The sequence below is a fragment of the Colias philodice genome, chromosome 5 (assembly GCF_061535455.1).
Source record: "Colias philodice isolate Cphi_HAF_F1 chromosome 5, ilColPhil1 Martin Lab GWU primary, whole genome shotgun sequence".
Taxonomy (NCBI): Eukaryota; Metazoa; Arthropoda; class Insecta; order Lepidoptera; family Pieridae; genus Colias; species Colias philodice.
In genome coordinates, this window is record NC_143090.1 from 3,267,484 (window position 1) to 3,293,586 (window position 26,103).

At 31.7% G+C, this 26,103-nt stretch overlaps 1 protein-coding gene across 2 annotated transcripts in view; it reads right to left on the reverse strand.

Annotated features, from left to right (window-relative positions):
• Window positions 1–25,585, reverse strand: part of LOC149488342 (NADP-dependent malic enzyme-like) — a 30,039-nt gene extending 4,454 nt beyond the window's left edge. The window contains exons 1-5 of one of the 2 annotated variants that reach the window (XM_089695491.1): window positions 18,782–18,983; window positions 16,765–16,975; window positions 6,592–6,750; window positions 2,605–2,786; window positions 312–472 (exon numbers count right to left, since the gene is read on the reverse strand). In XM_089695491.1, the coding sequence (XP_089551617.1) occupies window positions 312–472; window positions 2,605–2,786; window positions 6,592–6,750; window positions 16,765–16,975; window positions 18,782–18,870 (802 nt within the window). In that variant the 5' untranslated portion in view covers window positions 18,871–18,983. Of the gene's footprint in view, window positions 1–311; window positions 473–2,604; window positions 2,787–6,591; window positions 6,751–16,764; window positions 16,976–18,781; window positions 18,984–25,434 lie in introns of those variants that run through there. The other variant, XM_089695493.1, reaches the window with a different exon arrangement.
• Between the last annotated feature and the right edge of the window lie 518 nt (window positions 25,586–26,103).

A 26,103-nucleotide genomic window follows, 5' to 3' on the forward strand; every position in this document is an offset into this window, starting at 1 on the left:
ATTAATGTCTGTGAGTAGCCAGTAAAAAACATTATCTAAACCCTCGACTAACCAACCAGGCTTCCCTACCCAGTCCAAACCTTTCTAACCCAGTCTGCCCTGCCCCCCTAGTCAAGTGGCTTTCTGTTAGCGTAGCGTTCAATAGAATAGACTACGAATGTATGAGATTGACGTAACCTGTAGATACGTTTATCTACAGCCTACGTCAATCTCATACATTCGTAGTCTATTCTATTGAACGCTACGCTAACAGAAAGCTACTTGACTAGGGGGGCTGACCTTTTCTCCTACAAAATCCCCACAAAACTCACCGAGCGTGATGGGCAAGCACTGGTGCGGCTTGATGCCCGCGAGCGCGGTGTACAGCGCCAGCTTGCCCACGGGGATGCCCATGCCGCAAGCGCCCAAGTCCCCGAGACCGAGGATTCGCTCCCCGTCTGTTACTACGATCGCGCGCACGTCTGTTTCTGGCCTGGATTAGAGAAACAGTATTATTAAAAAAAGTGGCGAACACACGTGTCAGAAGTGAAACTTCTTTGGCAAGATTCAAAGATACCAAAATCGTCGCTTTACTCTATGAAGTGGCGGTATTGCCATGATACGACCTTGAAATTTTACTCTCAAGGTGCCTAAAGAAGTTTTACTTCAAAAAAGTTTTTTGTATCTGAGAAGAGATTTTATTTTGTAAAGACTTGGTAAAGAAGCTGCAGGTACTATGGTAAGACCAATAATTACAGCCCATAAACATTTGCCTTGCACCTTTATAATGGATTGCAGACTTTATAAGATACAGAGAAAGAAAGAACATGTAATAATCGTATAAAATTGATTAAAAAAAATATATTATCCACTATCCACCTCTTTTCCACGTTTTTTAAACAAGTAAGTTTTTTTTACTGAGTAGAAACCAAATAGATACATAAAACAATTCGAAAAACTGTATGCGATGTAATTACCTTATTTAAATATTGATTAACAGATTATTATGATATTGTTATTTGAAATATATAGGTATCACGTAGTTGAAGTATTATTATTTATTAGGTAGGTATATTAATTAGCAACTTAATCCAGCTAAATCTTCAAATTACCTAGTTTCTCAAGAATCATGTAATATTACGTAAACGTTACCGGTAGGTAGTTACTATAATTGTAACAAAACAATAAAAAACATTGTTACTATACCATAACGACTATTTTACAAATAACCTTCAAGTTTATTGTTTACCTTAATTACCTCCTACATATAATTTAAATATATTTTACATTTACAATAAGATAAAAAAATGAAGAATACATAATATTATTATGCTTGCTGTCCTTTCTTAATGAGTAATCACGTTCACAAATATTACATAATAATGATACCTTACAACTTCCTATGCTATAAGTAGGTAAAATTTATAGATAAATTTATGCTGACATCATGGTGCCTTGCACGAAAGCCGTAAAGCAATGACGAATACAGAAAATAATTAGGAAACCCCGTTAAAAATCGATGTGATCACTATATTATATAATCCTTATTGACGAATTCTAGCGTATACCATAAAGTGTTAATTTTACTTAAAATACTCTTCAACATGATCGTCAATAGTTCTGACTCATAAACAAATATAACGAGCCAAATAGACTTTTAAACGAGTTGATAAATTTTGTCATACGCAAGTGCATGCAAAACGTATCTATACGCTATCCTTGTGTGCGAATTTGGAAGAGGTAGTTCGTATATAAATCCTAATTTGGTAGTGTTAATATTGACTGACAAATTAATAAGTATAGTCCAATTTCAAGGATAAATCTTGTTATGTATTTAGACTATTTCCTACAAGATATCATAATTTCATGACTCAATATAAGCTGATTGGATTAAATAAACTCGTGAATACACTAACAAATTCCTTCATAAATCAGTGACATCAATTTATCACACATCCTCCTACAAACAATTTACCAAATTATTTTCTAAGAAAACCTTTGAGGATATTTTTTGTGTGATCGCGAAAACTCCAAAAATATCGCAAGTAATGCTGACGATAGAGAACACAAATTCGTTCGTTATCAATTATCATGTATTAGATATAATCATTTAAAAATAGCCTTTAGAATATAATCAATAGGCTATTTTTACGTTTTATCTGTAGATATATTTTTATAATGAGGACCTTGATACCCATTTTAGCTAAATCCCAATTTACGGCACTGCTTATCGGTATATTTACAATGTGAATTTATTAAACACAACAATGAATATTCCCCTTATAGGGACAAAACTGACACGAGGAAAGACAACATAACTAAGAACACAGTTAATCAATAAGTTATACCCGGATCACCAGGTCTCCCTCAGAACCAAAAAACCTGACCAAAAAAAATTGGTTGTCTGTAAAGTCGGTTTACTGACGATAGTTGAACGTGACAACGTCCGATTGTGCTTCTTTGTCGCTCGTTCCGCGCTCTCGCTCGAACTTCAAGCCTTACATGGAACGCCTCAGAGCGAGGTAACGCCGCATGAGTCATGTTTTTTCGTGCGTGCAGCCGGCTCTATCGAATTATAAGACGTTGTCACGTCAACAACTGCACTTTAAGATTTCCTCAACTCACCAGTTAGACAGCATCTCATACACGTGTCCCTTATCATTGATGGTGATGAACAGTCCCCTGGGCCGGCGGTACACCAGCCCGTACTTCTGGCAGGCGAGCCCCACGGTCGGCGTGTACACTATCGGCATCATGTCCGCTACGTTCTCGCCGACGAAGCGGTAGAATAGGTGCTCATTGCGGTCCTACAAAATGTAAATGATATAGAGATTGTTGCGATTCTAGGGAATGCTACAAAGCATATATAGAGTGTAGATCTTATAGCACTAAGAGAGAACGATTAGCTTGATTAGTGCTATTAATAATTCTATGTAAACACTCTCTGATGAAAGTATGTAAGTATATTCTGATACATTATTAATTATTTGAATTACTGATCTGGATATCAAAATATATCCAGAAGTTGTAAAACAGGCCATTCGCCATACCAGGGAAAGCCATCAGGAAAAATGTGTTCTTTTTCAATCAACCATTCTTTGTGCTATTCTTGTAAATTGCAAGATGAATGATTCAAGCATAGAGTAGAGGTAGAAGCACGTCTACAAAGTTTCTACAATTTGAAGCCAACCGTCTGTATAAAATAGTCCTCTTCATCCAATCGAATATGACCTATAGTTCAAGGCATAATGCGTCCCACTTCTAAGTATTGACTTCCGTTAATGTAATTATTATACTCTTATTTTGAAGTCGAATCAATCTTTCAATTAATTCAAATATTTGGCTCTTAAGGCTGCAGTCTAGCAAAATTGCGTTTTCAACAAGTTATTTGACAATTTTTTCCCGGCTAATGAAATGATAAACTGATTTTTTTTTTCTTGTTTATCAATTAGTGTTATATACGCAATGCGCGTGAATTTTTTCACATTTATAAAGTTACTTTATGTTACCTTAATCAGGCCTTAAAGATAAGTCTCTTTCCCCCAAAGACATTTCGAGCTAAGTTTGTGCACTCACTACGTTGCAACCGATTACAATTTACACAATCTGATCAGCGCATTATTATCCTTATATAGTCGTTATTAAAAACTGCTGAACACAATTGCCGAAAAACTTATGATTTTCTTAATTAGGACGTTATAAATTCATTAAATTTCCCATTTTTTGCCTTACAAAATCGATTGATAAATACTGCTAAAAGTTATTTTTTCCATTAATTTATTCGAGTTGGTTGAAGACCAATGAGTATTAATCCTTTAAAAATTTTTTTTTTTTAATTTTGATAATTCTTTAAATATTAAAAAAATATTTAAAATAATAAGTAAAAATCCTAGCGAATTTCTTTAGTCGCGCTCCTTGGGCCGGAGCGTTCTGACGTGTGCTCTACGCTCGATTTTCCTTCATACCGAAGTGAAAGTTGCTCTACTTCATTAAATTTAATATTTTTGTTAATTGATTATTTTTATCTTAGTTTTGTGCAAATATTCGTATTTTTAAACATTTGATTTCGATATGGAAAATAAACGAAAAAAATACGCGTGTAACTACTAGAAAAAAAATTATCTTCGAACATAAAGTTAATGAAACCAAATAGATTGCAAAGGTGATTGGCAACAATTTCTTTATTTTACGGGGTGTCAGTAAAGGGATGTATATTTCTTTAAAACTAAAGTAAGCTCATAAATTTTCTTATAATATAATTTTTTTGAAGTTCCAAAAATGTTTATTTTTCGTTTGAGAAATACGAAATATAATATAAACTTGTATTGAGAACTTGAACTTCCCAAGTTCATCCGGGGAAATCCCCATACGGGGAAAATGATTTGTTTACTCCAAAATTGATCCGAGGTGTTTTAATTTCTTCTTCTAGTCATTTTCAACGTAGCGGCATGTTGTTTGATTATTAATTTTGTAACTTAAATACAGGATGTTGGTTTTATATTCTGATCTTACAGACGCGCTGACAAATTTAGTCCACCATTTCTAGTTTAGTCTACCAACTCTAAGTACCAATATTAAAACGAATGGATTATCATCACATCATCAAAACTCAGATGTAATGGAAGATCACAATAACATAGAAAATTCAGTGGGGTTGAGAACTAAACAAACAGAAGTAACAGAGACGCGAAGAATAAAAAAAGAGGACGAAAACGATAATTCGTTGATGCTTTCCCTTTTCGACGTATTGTTAGGGTACATCACCAATCTGCAAAAAACAAAACTGATAATTCCCAATTGCTGATTAAAAATGAAAAACAAATAATCGACAACAGTGGTGAAAATTTGCTGATCACATTGAAACATCCTTCAGTGGTAGCAGATTTACTCATTTAAAATGTATCGGTGAACAGCGTAAAGGAGAGGAGGACAGGAAAACATTATGAATGTGGATGGTGGATTGTATACAGGGTGTAATCGATAAGTATGTGCAGGCGATTATGACGTTATTATTGCAGGTATCAAAAAACTTAAAACTGATATCGAAATTACTTTACCTAATGAGCAAAATGACAATAATAACTTTTTAAAAGTATAACGAGAAATATCGAAAAAATTTACTTTATACACTCCCATATCAAAAAGGGAAAATGGGACTAGTAGAAGTTAAATGTCTAGTTCCGGCAAAAGACATGAATGCGGAAAATGCGGTTAAAAAAAATTTAATATTTGAAATACAATGCAAAAAATAACACTTTTGTCATAGATAAGAATCATGACTATTTTTTCAAATTCAGGGACAACTAAACGTTGCAGAAGCAGAAGTCTGCTTATTTGCTGTTTGGACTGGAGTGAATCATTCGTTATAAATAGAATATATAAAAAAGTATGTAACGTTTAGGCAAAATAAAATGATGGACCATTATCAAGATTTTACATAAATTGCCTACTGTCAGAATTGATTGATTCGAGACTTCAGCATTCGATGCCCATCAAGGACCCATCCTATATCATTCAAGCGAATGAAAAAAAAGAGATTAATCCAGTGCAACCGATAAAGCATCAGAATGCTAGCAAAAGATTTATTAGGTTTATCAATATTAATCTATATAATATTATACATAATATAATAAATCTGTAGAAGACGCGAAGACTGACATCCGCGCGGACGGAGTCGCGGGCGGAAGCTAGTCAGTAATAAATATCTTTTGTTTTCATTTGCGTATTTTTCTGTTTTATAATTTTTTAACACAAACATTACATTTTTTTTATTAAATACAAAATTTGTTTATCCGTTTTATTAGTTAAACTGAATAACTTTCACTAAGAAACTTAGGTCGAAAAAAATGTATAGAGTTATGCATTTTGTATGGAAAGCTTATTTTTTTTATATTTCGTCCAAATTTCTTTGTAAAAGTTGATCAGTTATATAAACATGAAGTTGAAGATATCAATAGAAAGTATTCGCAAATTTTGTGTACTGATAAAAAAAAAATCACCCGGTGTAATTTTCACGAAAATTGTTTCAAATTGTCATTTTTGGTACTTATTACGAATATTAAATTATACGAATGATTTAATTTTTAAAAATTAAGTGGAGCAACTTTCCCTTAGTACATTTGTATTATTTACATATAGGATGACAGGATGCATTTGTTTGCACTACTAGACCAAGCCCTTAAAAGAGGAAATAACAAAATTAATTCGTAATATAACATTTCCATTTAATGAGGTATAAAAACTCAAATTACTCATTAAGCAAAAACGAGATTGAGCAAAATTTAATGCCGTGGAAATTGCCATTCGTTAAAAGTTCAGCTTCCTACTACATGCCTCTTGATTTAAATTGAAAAACGAAATCAAATACTTAATAACATTTTTATATGACTTATACCGAGACTTCTACAAAGAAAATCTAATTTACGGACGTATTAACCTTAATAACCATAAATAAGATGAAAGAAAGAACCATTTATTTCGCCAGAAGACACATACTTAAATTATTATGTATGCCTGCTACAGGAAAAATAACAGGACGTTACCGTTACTGGAAATAATACTGATATAAGCTGCCATGGTTCGGAGGGCAGGTATGTTATCAATCCCACTTACCAGCAATCCCATAAGATAGATGTACTTGTTGAGCGGGTCTTCATACCGCTCGATGGACAGCTTGCACAGCTGCACCTGCTCCTCCTGGCTCTTGACCCTGGGCGGCAGCAGACCGTGGATGCCCATCACCTGACGCTCCTCTATTGTGAACGCCATACCCTGCGAACAAATTTCCAATGTAATCACGTTGAAGCTTACTTCAATTTCTTTATTCCATCATCAAAATCGCTTCATTATCACTGTTTATGATGTAAATGATAACAATACTCTCCACTGAATTTCCATTTCAATAACAATTCAATATTCGTTAGTAACGCCACAGAATATTTTATAATAGTAGGTACTGGTAACGCTACATAGAATTTGAGCGCAATTGTATAAATGTGTTCTTATCATTTCAGTTTAAATTAAAATAAACATGAATTCATATAGGTAATACATAAAAAACATTGGTATAAAATAGGGATGTAACGATACATGATTTTGCCGATACGATACCGATACCGATATTTGTAGTAATGTATCGGCGATACCGATACCGATACCGATATCGATGGCTTGGTAGAAAAATAAATAGTGAATTATGCATAAAAAGTTACCAACATTTAACAGAGACAACTGTTAATCGTATTCTTTTAAATAAAAATGCCAAATCAAAAAACAACAAAACCATTTATTTTAGTATTATTATTTTACAAAGTCAGTTAAACTTTAAGTAATACACATACAATCAGTACCTAATAAAAGTTTACTATTGGTAGAGTTTTTTCAGAAAACAAATTGCGCACGCGCGGGCGGCCTCCCGCATCGTTCATTGGGCGCGGGTTTTTGAATTTTTTGATATCAAAAAAATTGGTTGTTTGTAAAGTAGGTTTACGATCGAGATGTTTACGTGATAACATAATGCAGTGGCAGCGCTCGAGATGAAACGGGAGATCGGTCCGTCTCTCTCTCGTTATACCTGCGATCGCGCTCGTGAGGTTTTGGTGTGACACAAGTTTATGAACATGTCACCCAACTAAAACGATTTTAAAAACGTTATCACGTTAAAAATTAAAAAAATTCAAAATTATTTATTTCTTTCCTTTACATAAACAAATTTGTGATTGGAACACTCCTAGTAAGCAAATAAAATGCTTGTGTCAGGAGGTTCCGCTCTTCCTTAACACTATTACAGAAACAGAAATAAAACAATATGAATGAATACAATGCAAAAACATAAAAGAAAAGAAAGAATTTAATAAAAAAATATCGGTATCGGTTGATTTATTATCGGCGATACCGATATATCGGCTTGCCGATTATATCGGCCGATATATCGGTATCGGTATCGGTATCGTTACATCCCTAGTATAAAATATTATGCTAGGTAATAGTTTTGGGATTTCAGGTAGAGTATGGAATATTTAAAATTAAGTATGGAATAAAAAATAGTTCTATATCATGATTCAGTAAAAATCTCTGGTAACGTAATAATTGAAACGGCTATTCAGTTTTCCCGTTCACATTTTATTTAAAGATTGGAACAAAATATTTTTTAACACAGGAAAACACGTTAGACTGTACTATGTAAATTTCCAATTCATTATCAAGTGGAAATTAACACCACGTGTGTTCACGTCGAAGTGTTTTTTACGCAAAATACAAACAACATTTTATGCCGACCCTGTTTTTTGTACCTGTATTAGTTTTGCATAACTCAATATAACGAAGATTGCTGGAAAAACAACCTCTCCTATAGGATCTCATTTGGGAAAATCGCTTCCAATAATTTTCTATAAGTATTGGAATTTGGAAAGTGTAGTAATATGTTGCAATCTTTACATCTTTTATGTAGATTACGTGTGAATTACTAAACAAATTTTGGCGTAATAAATGAATCACACATTCGTGATTTATTGAGTCCATTTCTAGTTATCCCGAATCTGACAGACATCTTAATAGATATCACGAGACTACAGTTAAATTTGAAAAAATCCAAGAAAACCACGCGAGATTATCATAACCTTTGCTCTCTTAACATTGTTATGACTAACGACACAGTAAGCGAATTTCGATTTCATCCGTCCGATCACGCGTGTCCTTGACGTGGATCGAGCCTTCCGGAAGCAGAGTCAGCTGTGAGCCGCGACTCGTGACGTCAGCAAGGTGACCGATCGCGAACTTTGATACCTACTCGTAACTCGTGTAAACTGTTGAAAATGCGCTGAAAACCTAAACAATGTATCGTCTCTTTACCATAGTGTCGAACGGTGCTATCAATATTCATGAAGTTTTAATGCTAAGTAAAATTATTTTATAGTATGTATTTTAATTTTATTCTTGTGTTAATATAGAAATAACGTACTTAAGTAGGTATATAGTTTATACATAAAAATAAATATCGACAATGCAATTAATCAAAAAAATACAGATAGGCTAACTCTACCACGATTAATTCACAGTAGAGTTTTGATGACAGACTTTAAAACCTAACCAAAACACAAAATAGGCAACATTAAATTACCCACCTTTTCATTCTAATAGCCTGACAAATATGCCAGTTTATTAGACGTCAATCATTATACAAATTAAAATGAAAGGCTGACTGCTGAATACAGAGAGTCGACTCGATCGATTTGACCTAAATTGAAGGCAGCTCTGCGGCCCAAAGCCAGGAAGTATAAACTAGCTACATTTCACTCCGAGCACTAGGATACCTAGCTGACATTGAAAATACTTAATCAATGTTTATTTAAACACAATATCTAAGGTCATGTATGACACGCATGCTACTCTCTAATGGTCCGAGTCACCTTGCCTGAGGGCGATATGGACCTACATTGATTGAAACATACTTACTTAGTTCCAATAATCCACATCAGTTTTAATAACACATGTGGTATTAATTTGTAATGGTACCTGTCTTATCATCTTATTTTATACATAGGTACGTTTAATCAATTGAAATATTTATCTATAATATTGTAATCTCTATCTACTTACGATGTTTTATTGACAACTTAGGTTATCGTTACAGAGACGATGACTTGCAATTTTCATATAAATCAATTCATGTACTTTTTATATCGATAACTTGATTATAAAAAGAAATAGATACACGTTCTCTGCTCTGTTACATAATATTTCTACGGATACCTAGACAAAAAAAACAAATTCCTCTCCTCTAACTAATTTCCTTCCGTAAGTTCCGTTCCGTTCAGAGTTCAGACAACCGGAGTCTGGAAGAAATCGCTATTTAGCGATAAGACCGCCATTTGTTTTAATTTATAATATCTAATCTAAGAGCAGTAAAGGATAAATAAATAAATAAATTAATTAAACAAACTTTTATTCAGAAATTGGTATAAAGCCATCATTTAAATTCATTCGTAGTTTTGTATTCAAGCAGTGAGATATTCCATTATTTATTTGGCCGGAGTTCGAGGTTCCCAAATAAATTTATCGAACAAACGTTGAGTAATGTTCCTTAAAATATTTGCGAAATGAAAGCTATTTATAGGATCTTCGTAAATTAACATTGTGGCTTCCCGTTCCATTCGTTTGGAACAGGAAAAAAATGTTTCTTTATCAACCTTTCTTATTTTAATTTCTAACATACTTACCTCATTCAAATTCTAAGCCACATTCGTAGGTGTTCAATCAATCTATAAGACCCAATTAAATTAACAAATGGACAAAGTAAAATAAGAATACAGAAATACGAAGATAATTCTGTTCGAGCTTGAGATCTGTGTAGGGATGCTGATAAGATCGAGATTAATCAAGATTACGCTGCAGATAAATCTAGTACCTATCGACGAACAGCTGTTGTAATACGTCATACAATTACCTACTCATGTTATACTTGTACATATATTGTTATAAGACGATAATCGGATAATCTAAGAAAAGTATTGATAAGATATTGATTGTACACACTTGCATTAGGTATCTAAAAAAGAAATAGTTGGTACAAAGCCGCGCATAAAATAAAAGGAAACTAAACCGAACATTTTGTGTGGGACGATCTCTATTTAGTAAGAACTGGGTTAAGCTAACCTCGGTGTACTTACCACACCCCCTACAGAAGGTCGACGTACATTTACACAATCTTAGTCTGATTTATAACATGATTTATGGAGCGACCCGTGTCTCTGAGATAAACGTTCTTTTATAAATTTATACCCTTGTTTTATTAACTCAGTAGTTATGAGCATTTAATAATTAGGTACCCAATTTTTGCTATCAAATATATCAGAATATATTGTTAAAGTAATAAATATAACACATAATGTAATTATCGTTTTCAACGTATCAATGAAATGTAAAATTTCCGTCTGGTCGCAAAAGTTATCAACTTTGTATTGATAAATTCTAATTATCAACAAAAAATTCAACGTAAACGATATATTTATATTTTAAACGTATCCACATAATACAAATGTCAAATTCAGTCATATTATCTAGGAGGAAGTGAAAAATGTGAAGTTCACACATAATTTTTCCCGGATTTATAGAATTCTCGAAAAAAAAGAAACAAACTTAATTAATATCGTGTCAAATAAATAGCTTATTCCGCTTTAATTTATGTCTCGTCACGTATTCAAATAATGATTAATATGCATTAGTTGGAGGCACGGCTAATATGACGCAATGGTAGGTATGTTTCATGATGAATTCCAATGCATAAATCATATGGTTAGATTCCAATTTTAGCTTGGCAGTGGCGCATAAAAGAAAAATAAATCTGCATGAATTGACTAAATAACAACAAACAAAACGTACAAATCATAGCTAACATTAACTACACGCTATGCTATGTAACCGTATTGACAGACTATTTATAGAAGAATAATTTTAGCACATTATGCTAAGCATTATGCCAAACAAAAATTACCCGTGAGTCATGAGCCGCCAAGCAGTCAGGCACGGAGTACACATCTCTTCTAGGTGTTAGTTGCCACCAGTCATGTACCATATTAAATTCTGCACTTCACTGTACCCACCAGGCACCACTATATTATATTTTCCACTTGACAGTACTTACACAAATTCTAAATTTTGTATTTCACAATTTTCCTTGCATTTACGTTCGTGAATTGCTTTTAAATTTATACTTTACTGGGGAAAATGTGCTTTTCTTTTACGACTGTTCTTGAGTATTGGAAAACTACTTGAGGGAATGTTAATATTTTAGAAGAGTTTATAGGTCAATGCAAGTCGATCTATTCTAATGCACTCTAAGAAATAGTGTACAAAGTAATCATAAAAAGTAAAATAACCATTTAGTTTAACCTCTGATTTAAAATTAACATTGATCGCAAGTAAAAATAGAAAATGTACTGTTTATACCACAGTTTATATACGTTCATTTTCTTACAGCGGTAAGGAAATACGTCCTAATTCGAACCCGAATTTCCCTTTCAAATTTTCGTGACGTTAAAATGAATGGCGGGATTAGACCGCCATTTATCATTTAATTTTTACTTCAAACAAAATAATTTATACTTTATTTTTCTTGAACATTTTCTACGCTAGTATGTATCAATAAAAAAGATTATATTTCTTTCTCGTTAATTATTTCCCTGTATAAATATTCAAATTGTCTATTTTAAAATGTTTTTCTTATAATAATTTTAATGAATAGTTTACCTATTATACGTGATCATAAAAGTTTCAATAAGGAAGTTAGAACAAACACCAAGCGAACCTTGAGTAGAAAATGAATAGTGATAGGTATTAATTACCGTTATTTAAATAAGAGCACATTAGAAAATTATTAATCAAATATATAAAAACCAATTCCGCTTCGTTACAATAAACTGCATTAACCTATAAAAAGAAAAATATCATTATAAAAATAGCACTGATTAGATTATGCCCGGATTTTTAGTTTAAATAACACCCTATCTCTTTTATTATCGTTTTATTTCAGTCAGATTATAGTTATAAATTTCACCAATAATTTTTCAATCAGCAAAGGACCACGTAAAGAATTATCACACAAATCCCTAGACCCGTCGAGCCACAAACGAAGGCTTAACTTAACACACACTAATATTACGTTAACACTTTAATATATATATAACACGTATATGGTAACCATGGTAACCGAAATCAGCTATAATTCGCACATATTGAACACACGAAGGCTTTGTGGCTTAATCAACCGATATCGTGCGATAAGCCAATACAATTTATCTGTTCTATTACCGTAAACACAACAATATCCGCCGAGGCTCTAATATTACAGCCAATTTATGATTATATTGTGTTATTAATTATAATCCTGTTTATCTCGAGCGGAGCTTACAGGCTGATGAATTATTAATTACATAAATAGATTAATAAATTCGTTGTCAAAATTAGAAAACAAACGCTGGGTATTTAATAAGTTACGCATAAATAAATTAGTATCTAACCTGTTTATAATATTGTTTTGGTAAACATTAACAATATAACTTACATGCTACAGAACATGGATGCTCGTTTAGGATATTAATAAGATTTTTCCTTAAATACCTGTAATTTAAAAACGAACCCCAATTTATATGCTTTACTTCGCTAAAAATGGCTGTTAAGGGGGCGCATAAAGCAAAATAACCAATCTTCTATTAGATGATACGTGTAATATGCAAGACCAAATCTAAAAAATAAAATATAGGTATATCAAACTAGATGATATGTTCAACGATTCTGTTTAATCAAAAACATAAAATATTAAAATTTACTCGATAAAAAAAAATCACCAAGTTAGCTCTAATTTTCACACTTTTACGTTTTCTACTTGACATGGTAATACTTATTATGATTTTTTTTTCATAAACAATTATATTAAAACATTTGCAAGATATTTGTCAGAGCATTTTGTGTAATTACTTTTAGTTTTGGTTTTATCTGCGATAAACCACTTTTATCGTGACAAAATCAAACGTTTATCTCGAGAAAAAAAGAGCGCCAAAAGTGGTTTATCGCAGATAAAACCAAAACTAAAAGTAATTACACAAAATGCTCTGACAAATATCTTGCAAATGTTTTAATATAATTGTTTATGAAAAAAAAATCATAATAAGTATTACCATGTCAAGTAGAAAACGTAAAAGTGTGAAAATTAGAGCTAACTTGGTGATTTTTTTTAATCGAGTAAATTTTAATATTTTATGTTTTTGATTAAACAGAATCGTTGAACATATCATCTAGTTTGATATATATTTTATTTTTTAGATTTGGTCTTGCATATTACACGTATCATCTAATAGAAGATTGGTTATTTTGCTTTATGCGCCCCCTTAAGTTGTATGTCACATTATGTTAGATTCTTTGAATAGAGTAACGATAAAAGATTTACGCATTTCAATTTGTGTGAACAGAGCAAGTGTGTCACAAAAGAAACTATTTCTTTTTTATTCGAGTTTTCCCTTCACAGTGGCTATTTGTTACTGGAATTACATTCCGATGTTTCATTCGAATTTATCAATCAGATTGTATCCGTTCTATTGTCTTTGTTCACTTCAACAAAGGAACGGTGAAATTTTATTGGCATTGGCATGACTATCCAAAACAGTGTTTTATTAAAGGTTTTCTTTCTGACTGAAAACCAAGATAAAATACTTAAGTTTGAAATATCAATTTATGTTATACCTAACTTATGTTTTTATACTATTTTGTTCCAACAACATTCTGCTTGTAGATAGGTTTTTTGTTTTGAGTAAAACTATTGTATAATTAAATATCTGAAGCCTATAGCAAATATTTTTACACAGATAACATTATCACGTGTTAAGTGCTAATTGAGTACCTACACCTACACACGAACAACACCTAAAATCTACATGGTACGAAATCTAGATGTTACATATTTTATTTATCACTAGCGGTCCGCCCCGGCTTCGCCCGTGGTACATAATATTTACGTTTTCTCTACATAAGAACCATCCTCGTAGTTCAAGGAATATAATAAAAAAAGAATAATTTATCGAAATCGGTTCAGCCGTTCTCGAGTTATGCGCTTACCAACACATTTTGCGATTCATTTTTATATATAAGAAGATGATGATTTTAAATATAAACCAAAAGTATGAAACAATCTTATTGATAACGTTCCCGATCAAGATTTTATATTATACCATCAGATTTCAGTATATTTCTGATTCAGAGATTAAAAACCGATACGTCATTTAGTCCGGGCAGCTACAAGTGTTGATAACATTTTGTTAGTATACGAAATGATGCGGAAAATTCAAAAAATGCAACGTAATATTAATTAACCAAATCTAATGCTGACAATATCATAAAATCGATGAGTTTCTGTTTGTTTGTAAGCGCTTATATCAGGAACTTTTAAAAATATTTTTGTGTACTAAAGCAATATTCGTAAACTAGATTCTTGTTTATAAATAAGATACCTAATTCTTACAACTCCTTATGTAAAGCATAACATAATATTATATTTCCTGTGTATATCCTTATACAGATACCTAATAAATAAACCCAAAACAACACACGTAGGTACACTGTAGAGGAAGGAAAATATTCTTATTAGTTTAGACTTCAGAATTTTCATAGGACTCACTAAGCGATGATTCATTGCCGTAATATGAAAATGTTACTATGAAAAATATATATCACGTTATACGAATTTTGACATATTTATACTGCAAAATGATTAACCATTAGAAATATTATTCACCAGAAATACCTGTAAATTACAAAATGCGTGTCTTTTTAAAAGAAATTGTTTTTTCCCGCTCCGTTCGCCCTTTATCCAGTGAAAAGATGGGGTTATTAGCGTAATGTGTGCCAACTTTCATTCAATTTGGTTAATTCTATCTATTTATGAGTAAAAAAGGTAAGAGAAACAAATTTTCACACTTTTTAATGTAAGTATAGAGGCTAGAGAGTAGAGACTAGAGAGGTACTGATCGATACTAACTGACCATAACAAAAATTAATAACTATTACTTAAGTATGTAAAACAAATCAATTTGTAACCAATAATTGCAATAGATATTGTTACAAATCATGTGAGTTACGTCACACTGAACAACACATGATGTTTCACTCTGTAAAGCAAATAATATCCTCTTCAGTCAATAATAAACAATATTTATTTCCCTATTAAGTAACATACGATTTAGACACATCCTTGCTAGTAGGTCTATTAAACTAGAAATATGTTATATATCTACCTATATGATATGTTTTTCTTCGTAAAACCTCATATTCTTTATTACGGGATAAACCCGTACTATAAGTTGAGGGAAAACTCTACATTTTCGTTAGAATATTATTTGCTTGGAAAAAGCTATGTGAAAATATCATTTTGAATTTGTATCCTATATAAAATAAAATTTGATATAATTTTCTCTATACTATTTAAAACTATGATAATTAGTTACCTACAAGGAAACCACCTTTTCCAGGTTATAAGTAATATGCGGCAAAGCTATAAATCATCATATAATTATAGTTCCCTGCGAAATTCAAATTATAATCTTAAGATTCCCTTGCTTTTGTTTAAAATAAAGGGGTCTGGATGACTTTCCCTTGAAATTTCAATCCAGCTGGTTCATACATTTACAAAGGGTGCGTAAGGTATAGTCGACTAGACTTATCGATTATATAGAGAACTGGGGTTACCGTGGGGAAGTCATGTCTGTTCGTATACATATAAGGTTATGTTTAACATGATTTAGCAAAACAATAATAATTATAAACGGTACAACGTCAGCATATTAGTTTTTACGTCCGCATTTTATGTCTATTTATAGAATATTTATAGTTATATTTAGCGTCTCTACATTCAAGTAATTAATGTTTACATAATATTTCATCATTTATAAATGACAGAGAAGTAATTTAATATACTTTTTTATAGTATTATGGAAATCTTAAAAATATTAGAGTAAATTAAACTTCGTAAACTAAGTCAGACACGTGAACTTTGACATCGCGAGTTCAAACTTCAGAAAGGCAAACATTTGCATGAATAGTAAGCGCTGAAAGCGTGGAAATCTATTACTATTGTACTACGTCTAACGTAGAGTTATTACAATAATGCACCATAGTTACATATAACATAAGTCATCATACACAATAATATGTAACACTTCCCTATTGTATCGTAAAATGCAACCATGACCTAGCCGTATTATTGTCGCGCATAGATTCACCAGCTGTCCACTGACGTACCTTGTTGAGTCCAGGGTGCTTCAGGCGGTCGAGGCCCGACAGGCGGCTGTTGGACTGCGAGTCCCCGCATCCCCACACTCCAAGACGATCGCGATCCATTTCGTACGTATTTTTCCCTCCACTAACAGCGAGCGACTGCTTGCTAGCTATGAATGGTGCGACGTTTTTGTCGCGCGGCGCGGGGGGCGCTGGACTCATCGTGGTTTCACTCCTGGGAAAATAGGAAAATTTTTCAGCGCGAGCGTAGATATGAACCGCGCGATGCGGTTTCTGCCGATTGATAATAGATGGCGCACGGTCATTCAACTCGCTATCTATTTGCATATCGTTTCGTGGTTCTTTTTTGTTTCTAGTGCATTGACCTAATTGATAAATAAATAATAATTAAATGACTATTTCTATTTTTTTATAATTCAATGCAACTCTACTGTATGAATGTTACATAAAGCATACCTTACTATACCTTATTACTTACAAAACATATTTACTAAAAATTATAATTTTGTCTAAAAAACCAGAGTACATAGATAGATAGATAGACTTTTTTTTGTTTTGGTATGTACGTTTCGAAAAAGTCTACTATAAGCTGTGAGCATACAACGAATAAATTCCTACCTATTTGCAAATATCGAGAATACACACTCTCCCTCTTGTTTGCAAGGGCACTTCATTTAAAAACTGGAAAAAGAACGCAATTCAAGTTTCCAAGAATTAAACACATTATCACAAGAATAATACCTACTTTAAAATATGGCTAATGATAACTCTATTTATGACAATCCATACTATAAATGCGAAAGTAACTCTGTGTGTCTGTCTGTTACTCAATCACGTCTACACTACGGAACTAATTTTCCATGAAATTTGGTATAGAGATATTTTGATACCCGAGAAAGGACATAGGCTACTTTTTATCCCGGGAAAATGACGCAATCCAGGAAATCCCACGGGAACGGGAATTATGCGGGTTTTTCTTTGACTGCGCGGGCGAAGCCGCGGGCGGAAACCTAGTAATCTATAAATTTACGTTACTAGGTATATTAATTGTAAAATACTTGATGAATATTTAGACTGCATAATTATTAACTTTATATTCAGAAATTCATAATAAATTGTTAATAAAATATGTACATAATTTAATTTTGTTAAAGTATTCTTTTCTTAACGATAAAAATCATATTAATTAATTAGTTATCAATTCGCGAATATAACTATTTAACGTTTATATAATAAATATATACTTGTGAAGTCCCATGCAAAATGATAAGATGACCTTTGTACACGCTATTATACAATGATAGGAAGAAAACCATCTAAACCTCACATAACTACGACCCTAACGATAATATATTTATTTTTAAAACATACAAAACGTACGCAATCTAAAAAAAATACATATCCATACAAAAATTAATAAGAACGTAGTTAAGTAAGCACTACATACTCATATTGTAATAAATAATTACACATAAAATTACCAAATAGTTCCGTTCTTGAATGAAACTCCGTTTAATAACCGCGATAAACCTTAAAAAAAACTTTATTATCAATACTATTATTGGATATTTTTTTTATCTCATCTTCCGTTTTTTATTTTTATGGAATCAAGCTTTGTTTAGACATTTTACCTTTAGCCTTGGCGTTGATTTTTTTAAATACTTACATAAACAAAATTAACGCGATATTAATTTTTACCACATAAGTGCTGTTGGAATATTCCTTCCTTCCGATTCCCATTATTTTGAGCGTAAAATGATAATTTTGCGTTTAACATAATTTAAATTTCTAGATATTTTATTCTTAACATACTATATTGTATTATTGATAACTTGTATTCTCATACATATTTAAAAAACATGTTTATGTTTTCGTAACTTTTAAATAACACAAGCAACCTTGACAATAATCGTTTACCGTACGACTGAAAATGCTCAATTTGTAGATTACATTGAAAGCCACAAAGGAACTCCATTAAAGATAATAAGGAATAAAAGGCTTAATAATAAACATCGCTCACCGCTTCTTCCCAAAAACCCCAGGCGCGCCATTCAATTGATTTGTGTCAAATTGTCCGTTAGACTTCACTTTGCGTGAAAGGAATTCCATTTTAACAAGGAGATCTTATATCACAGGGTGATTTATTAGATTATTAGATTGAACTTTAATAAGTTTATAAAAAAATACATTAAATTATAAATATAAATAGCGGAGCGCCATGTAGAGCGGTTCGCTCTCTTGGTGACGACTGGAAAAGTTTCCGGGGATAATCTCGTTAAATACCTCCTCTCTCTTATCAGCGGCTCGGACCACAACAAACTGTCGACATTTACCATCATAACCTCTACCCCTAGCCTGTGCGACGTTATGTTCGATACGTGCCCTGTAAATATCTAAATACAAGCAATGTATGGTTATGTATATTTTATTTTATTAGGTTAAATTCTACTTTTCTCTTGTTCCTACATATGTATATTATGTTAAGCTTGTGTAAGTAAAATTGTCTGTCCATATCAAGACTTCGAAATTACAAAGATCATATTGTATTGAGTGGCCAGTAGCTATTCAAACTGAGATCTGTAAATGTCGCTAAATAAATAATGTAAATATAAGTACTCATATTATGTATAATTCCCTTTAATTCCACGCCAACTGCAACTTGACAAACTCTCCAAAATCTCAATCAATAGCAATCTCAAGAATGATAGAGTCAATAAAAAATATTCGCATAATGAAAACAAATTGTGGCTATTATTAAACTTTTTTCGTTTATCAAATGGGATGATATGACGAGGGTAATAAAACGCCATATAACATGATAATGAAGTCCCATCATAGTTACCAACGTAAGTAATCAAAACCTGCTATCAATAATATAGAGAAAAAAAATTGTCGATTTCTTGGTTGATTGTTACGAGTTCACTCAAAATATTCATAGAAAGCTACATCTTTATCGAGTAGGTAAGACATTAGAATATTTTTTATACCGGGTTAAATCTAACAAAGACCGGGCAAGATATATACCTACAGTCAAAATAAATATACCTACACCTACTAAAACTAAGCAACCTTTAGGTAATTTAATTGACGAATAGTACATGTACAACGGTGTACTACCATTCAACAAATTAAAATAGGAATGGTGCAAACCTTCGATTAAGTTCTAACCCATAGCTTTGTATGTAAACACATAATATGCTATCATTAGGCGTATCAGTCGAAATGTTTTTATGTTATAATGTTTTAAAAACATAAAAGGTCAGCGATAAGTGCCCCCCATAGAATGTTAGCTTACATAACCGATAGCGTTAATGCAAAAACGTTGTGACCGTCATGTACACTGAAATACGCAAAAAAATTGTTTGTATAACATTCTTAATTCTCAAATAATACTAATCTAATCTGAGAATACATGTGACAAGTAATTAAGGTTGTTTTTTTTAAGTTTTCTATCATTAATGATAGTCGAATGATATATTTTTCCTTGTATTTTTATTTCAAAATCAAAAATAGGCGTGATATGCAGTTGAGTATTTTTTTCTCAAGTTTCAAATAATTCACAAAATAATCAGTATATATATTAAAAATTAATCACGTGGACAATTTCTTACCAATGTTAGAAAATCAAGTCTTAAAAGAACCGAATACCTTATTTACACAAAACTGTTCTACTGGAAAGGCAAAAGGTCGCTCGCTAAAGATAAATGATGAAACATTTATAAAAATTGCTAACTCGTGACGAAGAAAAGAAATAAAATAAACGGTATCATTTTTCTTTCAATTTTTAATTATTTATTCTTCTTTGTTTACAGTTAGGAAATACAAGAATGAAAACAGAAATAAAAGAAAAGGCGGCCTTATGGCTATAAGCAAATCATTTTTTTACTATTGAACGTTAAATCAGAAGTAATACAGAATTGATTCGTTATCATGATATTGTAATTACTTAAACGTGCATGGCTATCTCGTGCCACATATACGATTAAGGGCATGCATATATTGTACTATGTAGGTAATATAAACATAATATATAATATCAATCATGACATGTTAATGATAAATCATACTGCACGCTAGTGTTGAATTTCTACACATTTTTCTTTCACTGGTTTACAATTTACAAAAGTGTGCACAAAGAATATAAATTCTGTCGTATTTAGTATTGTCTCTTTAATGCTAACCGTATGCACTATGCCTAAATTGACCTAAATAATAAATATAGGTAGGTACATAAATATTAATCAAACTGCAGCTGGAGCCCGGAACTTAAACAATAAGTTACATATCCGCTCTTTTTAATTGCAATTTGTACCGCCTAACTAACCTTTAAGACTGTAATCTGTATACTATAGCCTTAACACTGTCCTCAATCAACCAATGTAGAATGTTACCATTAAATAAATAAAAATTGACGCACATACTTCCGATATGAACAGGTGTCAGGAAATAGTATTGCATTCCAACTAGAGAACTTGTTTTATTTAGCTCTACATTTATCTTCAGGCACTAAATACTAGATAATAAATTATATCAAAACAAAATAAAAAGAATTAAAAGTATTGCTTAAACGGAAAAATTCAAATGCTTATAAAGTTATAAAGCAGTATTATTAATTGATTAAAAAAATAACGATGCAAATAAAAATAATTCGTAATATTGACGGAAAAATTCTTAAAATAAAAAAATACGTTGCCTACCTTCGGTATAGTTTTTTTTACCACAACATAATACATATATTGAAAAGCACTATTACCTACACACAATCCCACTCCTGCATTCCGTATACTTCGTATTAAATCACTATCAGTACATTAGTGTAATAAAATTTGTAATAAAAACTTAGTTGTAAAAAATATATGGCTCCAATCACTAACTCTTTATTTATATCAAAAAAAATATACTAATGTGTATAGTGTATACTTACATTTATATACATATTATACTAAAATAATAATATAAAGTGATAAAGTTTGAGTTTTGTTAATAATGAAAATTATTTCACAAAAAGCTTTTCAAGTGACATAGAATGATTTTTTCAGACCAATAGAAAGCAGAGCGAGCGTAGAGCCTATTTCTCGGTTACTCGTATTTATCGCGTTGTCTGTATGCCATTAATTGATGATGCACATAATAACGATACGATCGTTATTGAAGGGAGACAGAGGTGAAATGAAATAAAAAATAATCATTTTGCTAATACTCTTTAGTTCTATTTTACAATAAATACTTATCGTAAAATATTGGAGCTAGATTATATATGGGGAATTTTGTATTGGTAGCTGGATTAAGGGACCGTTTTGAGTTTAAGACAATAGTTGAATCCAGTAGTAGACAGTAGTAGATTGTAATTTGTAAGTACACATTTATTCTTATATATATACTTTAATAGAAAGTAGGTACTAAAGTGAACACTTTAGTACCGTCGTTTATGATAAGGTATAGGTAATAATATTATAATACTATACGTATAGGCTATAGCTAAGCAATTATATTTAAATAATAGACACCCGATACGCCTATGGACGCCTTTAACAACTGAGGTTTTCCTTTACACCAGCACTCCGTCAAAATGATGTAAATCGACAATTTTGCAAGTCACTATAATCATTTTGATGTGGCGTCACAGCTAAATTATTGTGTTGCGAAATTCATACTGTATGCTGTTGCAATTGTGAGCAAGATAGAGAAATAACACGTGAAATTATACTACTATAAAATGACCAAAATGTCATAATGTTTCATTTTATAAGATTGATAAATTACACGAAAATTTCACTAAAAAGAGGATAAGAAATTCCAGATTCAATAACACATTTTTTTTAATCTCACTCAAATACTATATGTATTTAGGTACCTAATATCTATTATATAACAGAGATAACAGAGGTAACACAAAAAATCTATTGGTTAATTAAAATAAATTTTAAATTACATTAATCACTTTTTTTTTCATAGGAACGCGAACGTGAAACAATATGAATTTATTGTAAGCATTTTACCTATTTTGATTTAATTATTTCTAGGGATTAAAAAATGACTCATATCAAGAAAATCCTTGGAGACATTACAAAGATGAATAACAAGTATTTTAATTTGCTGACAAATGGGATGTCGGATTAAATTCATACTGAAACATTTACTGACAATCTATCAAGTATCACGGCTAAGTCAGGGTCGTCACGCCTAACTACGGCCGTGTTCTTATTTAACCGGTGCACAATTTGTTAGTCAACTTTTTTAATAACAGGTGATTTTTTATGAAGACTAATTGAGTTTTTGCTAGGGTTTTTAATTTTTTATAGACACTGTGTTTGAGTGGCAATTTTGAATTTGACGATAACACCGTGGAAAATCATGTTGTGCCTATATTATAAAGTTGTTATGTTAGTTTTTAATTTTTTCAGCAGTCGGCTTAAAGAAGCTTCAACTTCAATGATATTTTGTTTTCGTTAATATAATTTTTTTATTCCGAAAAAATTTCATCCTTTTTTTGGTCTTTCCTACTCATATCTGATAATCTGAATCAGTCAACATTTTGAAAAATTAGGAACAAGGCACAATTATTATTACTAGCAACTTCAGTAGGTTATTCCGATGCATTTTCATTGAGCGATTTCATTAAAATTATTGCCATTTATTTTAAATTATTTTGGCGGTATGTAACAATCTCAAGCCTTAAGGCCGCTGCATACGTGACGGGAAAATACCTCGGACGGGACGTGAGCGGGACGGGCACGTGATTGCCACGTTCAAAACGGGAACGTGGTGCTAACGCATACGTACCGTGGCATTGATTCGGATCTAACTTGCTAGTGTTGTGAACAACGAAAGATGGATTTTTCAATTCAAGAATTGGCTTTAATTATTATTTATTTTTTTTATTAATTATTTATTTATTAATTTAAACTAAACAATACTGTTTTTGATTTATAAGCTTAAGATGTTTCATTTTTATATTTTTGGTAATAATGCCGCCATAAAACAAAAATATTATGCACTAAAATTATTTTGGCATTTTAAACGTAAAATACGTAATTCAGAACACGATGAAGTGTCACAGGAATCATCATAGGTGAAAAGGACTAAGTATAGTTAGGAATACCACAATAAATTCATTAAATAACACTTACCGTTTTCACTGTATGACAATTTCACAGCAATTTTACGCCATAAATAATTTTTATACTTTGTGTCTAAATATTGTGGGTTCGCTATACTATACAACGCTGGATATGAGCGAACACATTCGATCAGTTTTTCGTCGTCCATTTTCGATACTTGGAAGGCGTCACTATTAATCTCTCCGGCACGAACGGAGCGACTGTGCATACGTAGCGAAATCACGGACGGGACGGGGCACGTGCGGGACGGGACGTGCTAAACATCGTCGGCGACGATATTTTTCCCGTCCACGTTCCCGTCCCGTCGATGTTCCCGTGACATATACGTATTTGGATACATTTTGTATGCAACGATGTTTCCAAAACTTCCCGTCACGTCCCGTCCGGGTAAAATCCCGTCACGTATGCAGCGGCCTTTAATTACGTAAAGATCTTACTTTCGCTCAACATGAGTGTTTAATGACTGTATGTCAGTTGTTTCTCGTTATCTACGATTTCACGGTAGAAACATTACATCTTCATTACATATTCACGTATCATTGCTTACAAGTTAGTATCTCGTTAATGCAAGCAAATGGTTTTGTACTGTCAAGTCTATCGATTGTCTGTCGGCTTGAATTTCGATATTTGAGGAAGTTGTGTACATTACAGGTTTGGTACCTGCAAGTTTTGTTTTACAGAATTAATTTGATAAAAACGGACTGTGGGTTTTTGGATGTTTTTAACGTATAGGTAAAACTGTACACGTTTTTTACAAGATACACTAACACAGAAGTTTTTCAGTTATTGAAAACTAAGAAGGTAGGTTAATGTTTAGAATCGATATTAATACGAAAAAAACGCGAAATTGTAGTAGGTTATGCTTTCCTTACCTACTCTGCCTCCGGTTAAGGGCGAAAAAATAAACACCTACCATAAAATATTTAGCATTGGATGCTTCTTTTTATTCAACTATAAAACAAGCGAAGCCGTGTTCTATAACAATATTTTTATAGACAACAAATTATTATTTTCAGTATCGAATGTCAAGACCCTCAAAATATCTATAGCGATGAGGGTAGTTGTTACTTATTATTGATTTATATCGCCGACCTTGTTCTATTTATTTTAACATGGTTTATTATTTTAGATTCGATAAACAATTATTGAAAGAACATGTTTTGATACATTAGTTTAATTTGTATGTTTAGAACATTTACAAGAAAGATCTCATCATTTCATTGCTATACGGATGGATGTGTCATATCAAGTGCATCAGATATTAAACAATTTTATATGATTTATGTCAGACGAACGATCAACATCGATCGTCGACGTATAAAGATATTTTTTAGGTTTATTGTTATAATAAAAAATGTAAGCAGGTATATGTAATATAAGGTAAGTAGGTACGTATCATTACACCTATGTAGTAATATAATTCTCGTGCAAAATCATCCATTACCTCATTGTATTAAAAAATAGACTTGCAATATCGCATTGAATTATAATTTAATGTTTATTTTATTGTAAGTAGGTAACTAACTACTAATAATAGTAATAAAAAACTTACTGCCATTTTCTCTTATCGTTCAGTTTGAGAGACGCTGAATTTCCCATTATTGATAGGTATTTCCTTATTTATCTACACTTATTATGAAAAATCACGCTTACAAAACTATAAAGATACGATGGATACGTCTAAGCCATTCAAACACCGTTGTTACTGTAATCGTAGTACACCGGCGGTAAATCTACATTCGTTGGCCATGACTTTCCCTGTTTCAGTAATAATTTAGATTTTTTTCTTGTTTTTTTATACATAATATTATGATTGTTTTAATAACAATAAGAATTTTTAAATATTCACATATAGTTCTTTTTTTAAATGTCCCTCTCAAACTGTTGTTAATATACAAACTGGCCCGAAGATAAAAAATAATAATATGGATGAAGCACGTATAAAGCAATTAATAAATTAATCTAAATTAATTAAAGACTAATTGATTTGGAATACAACACAACAACAATTTTGAATAACACAACTTATATGCACATGATAATAATCGGAGATTTTGAAAACATAATCCAAATAATTTGTATAATGTATTCTTAGAATGTATTTATTTATTTCTTGTTTTTAATTTTGGGTATAATAATGACAATAAAATATATTTAAAAAAATAATCATTTTTAGTACATTTTTAGTAAACAGTTTATATTTATTACACTCTCTTATATT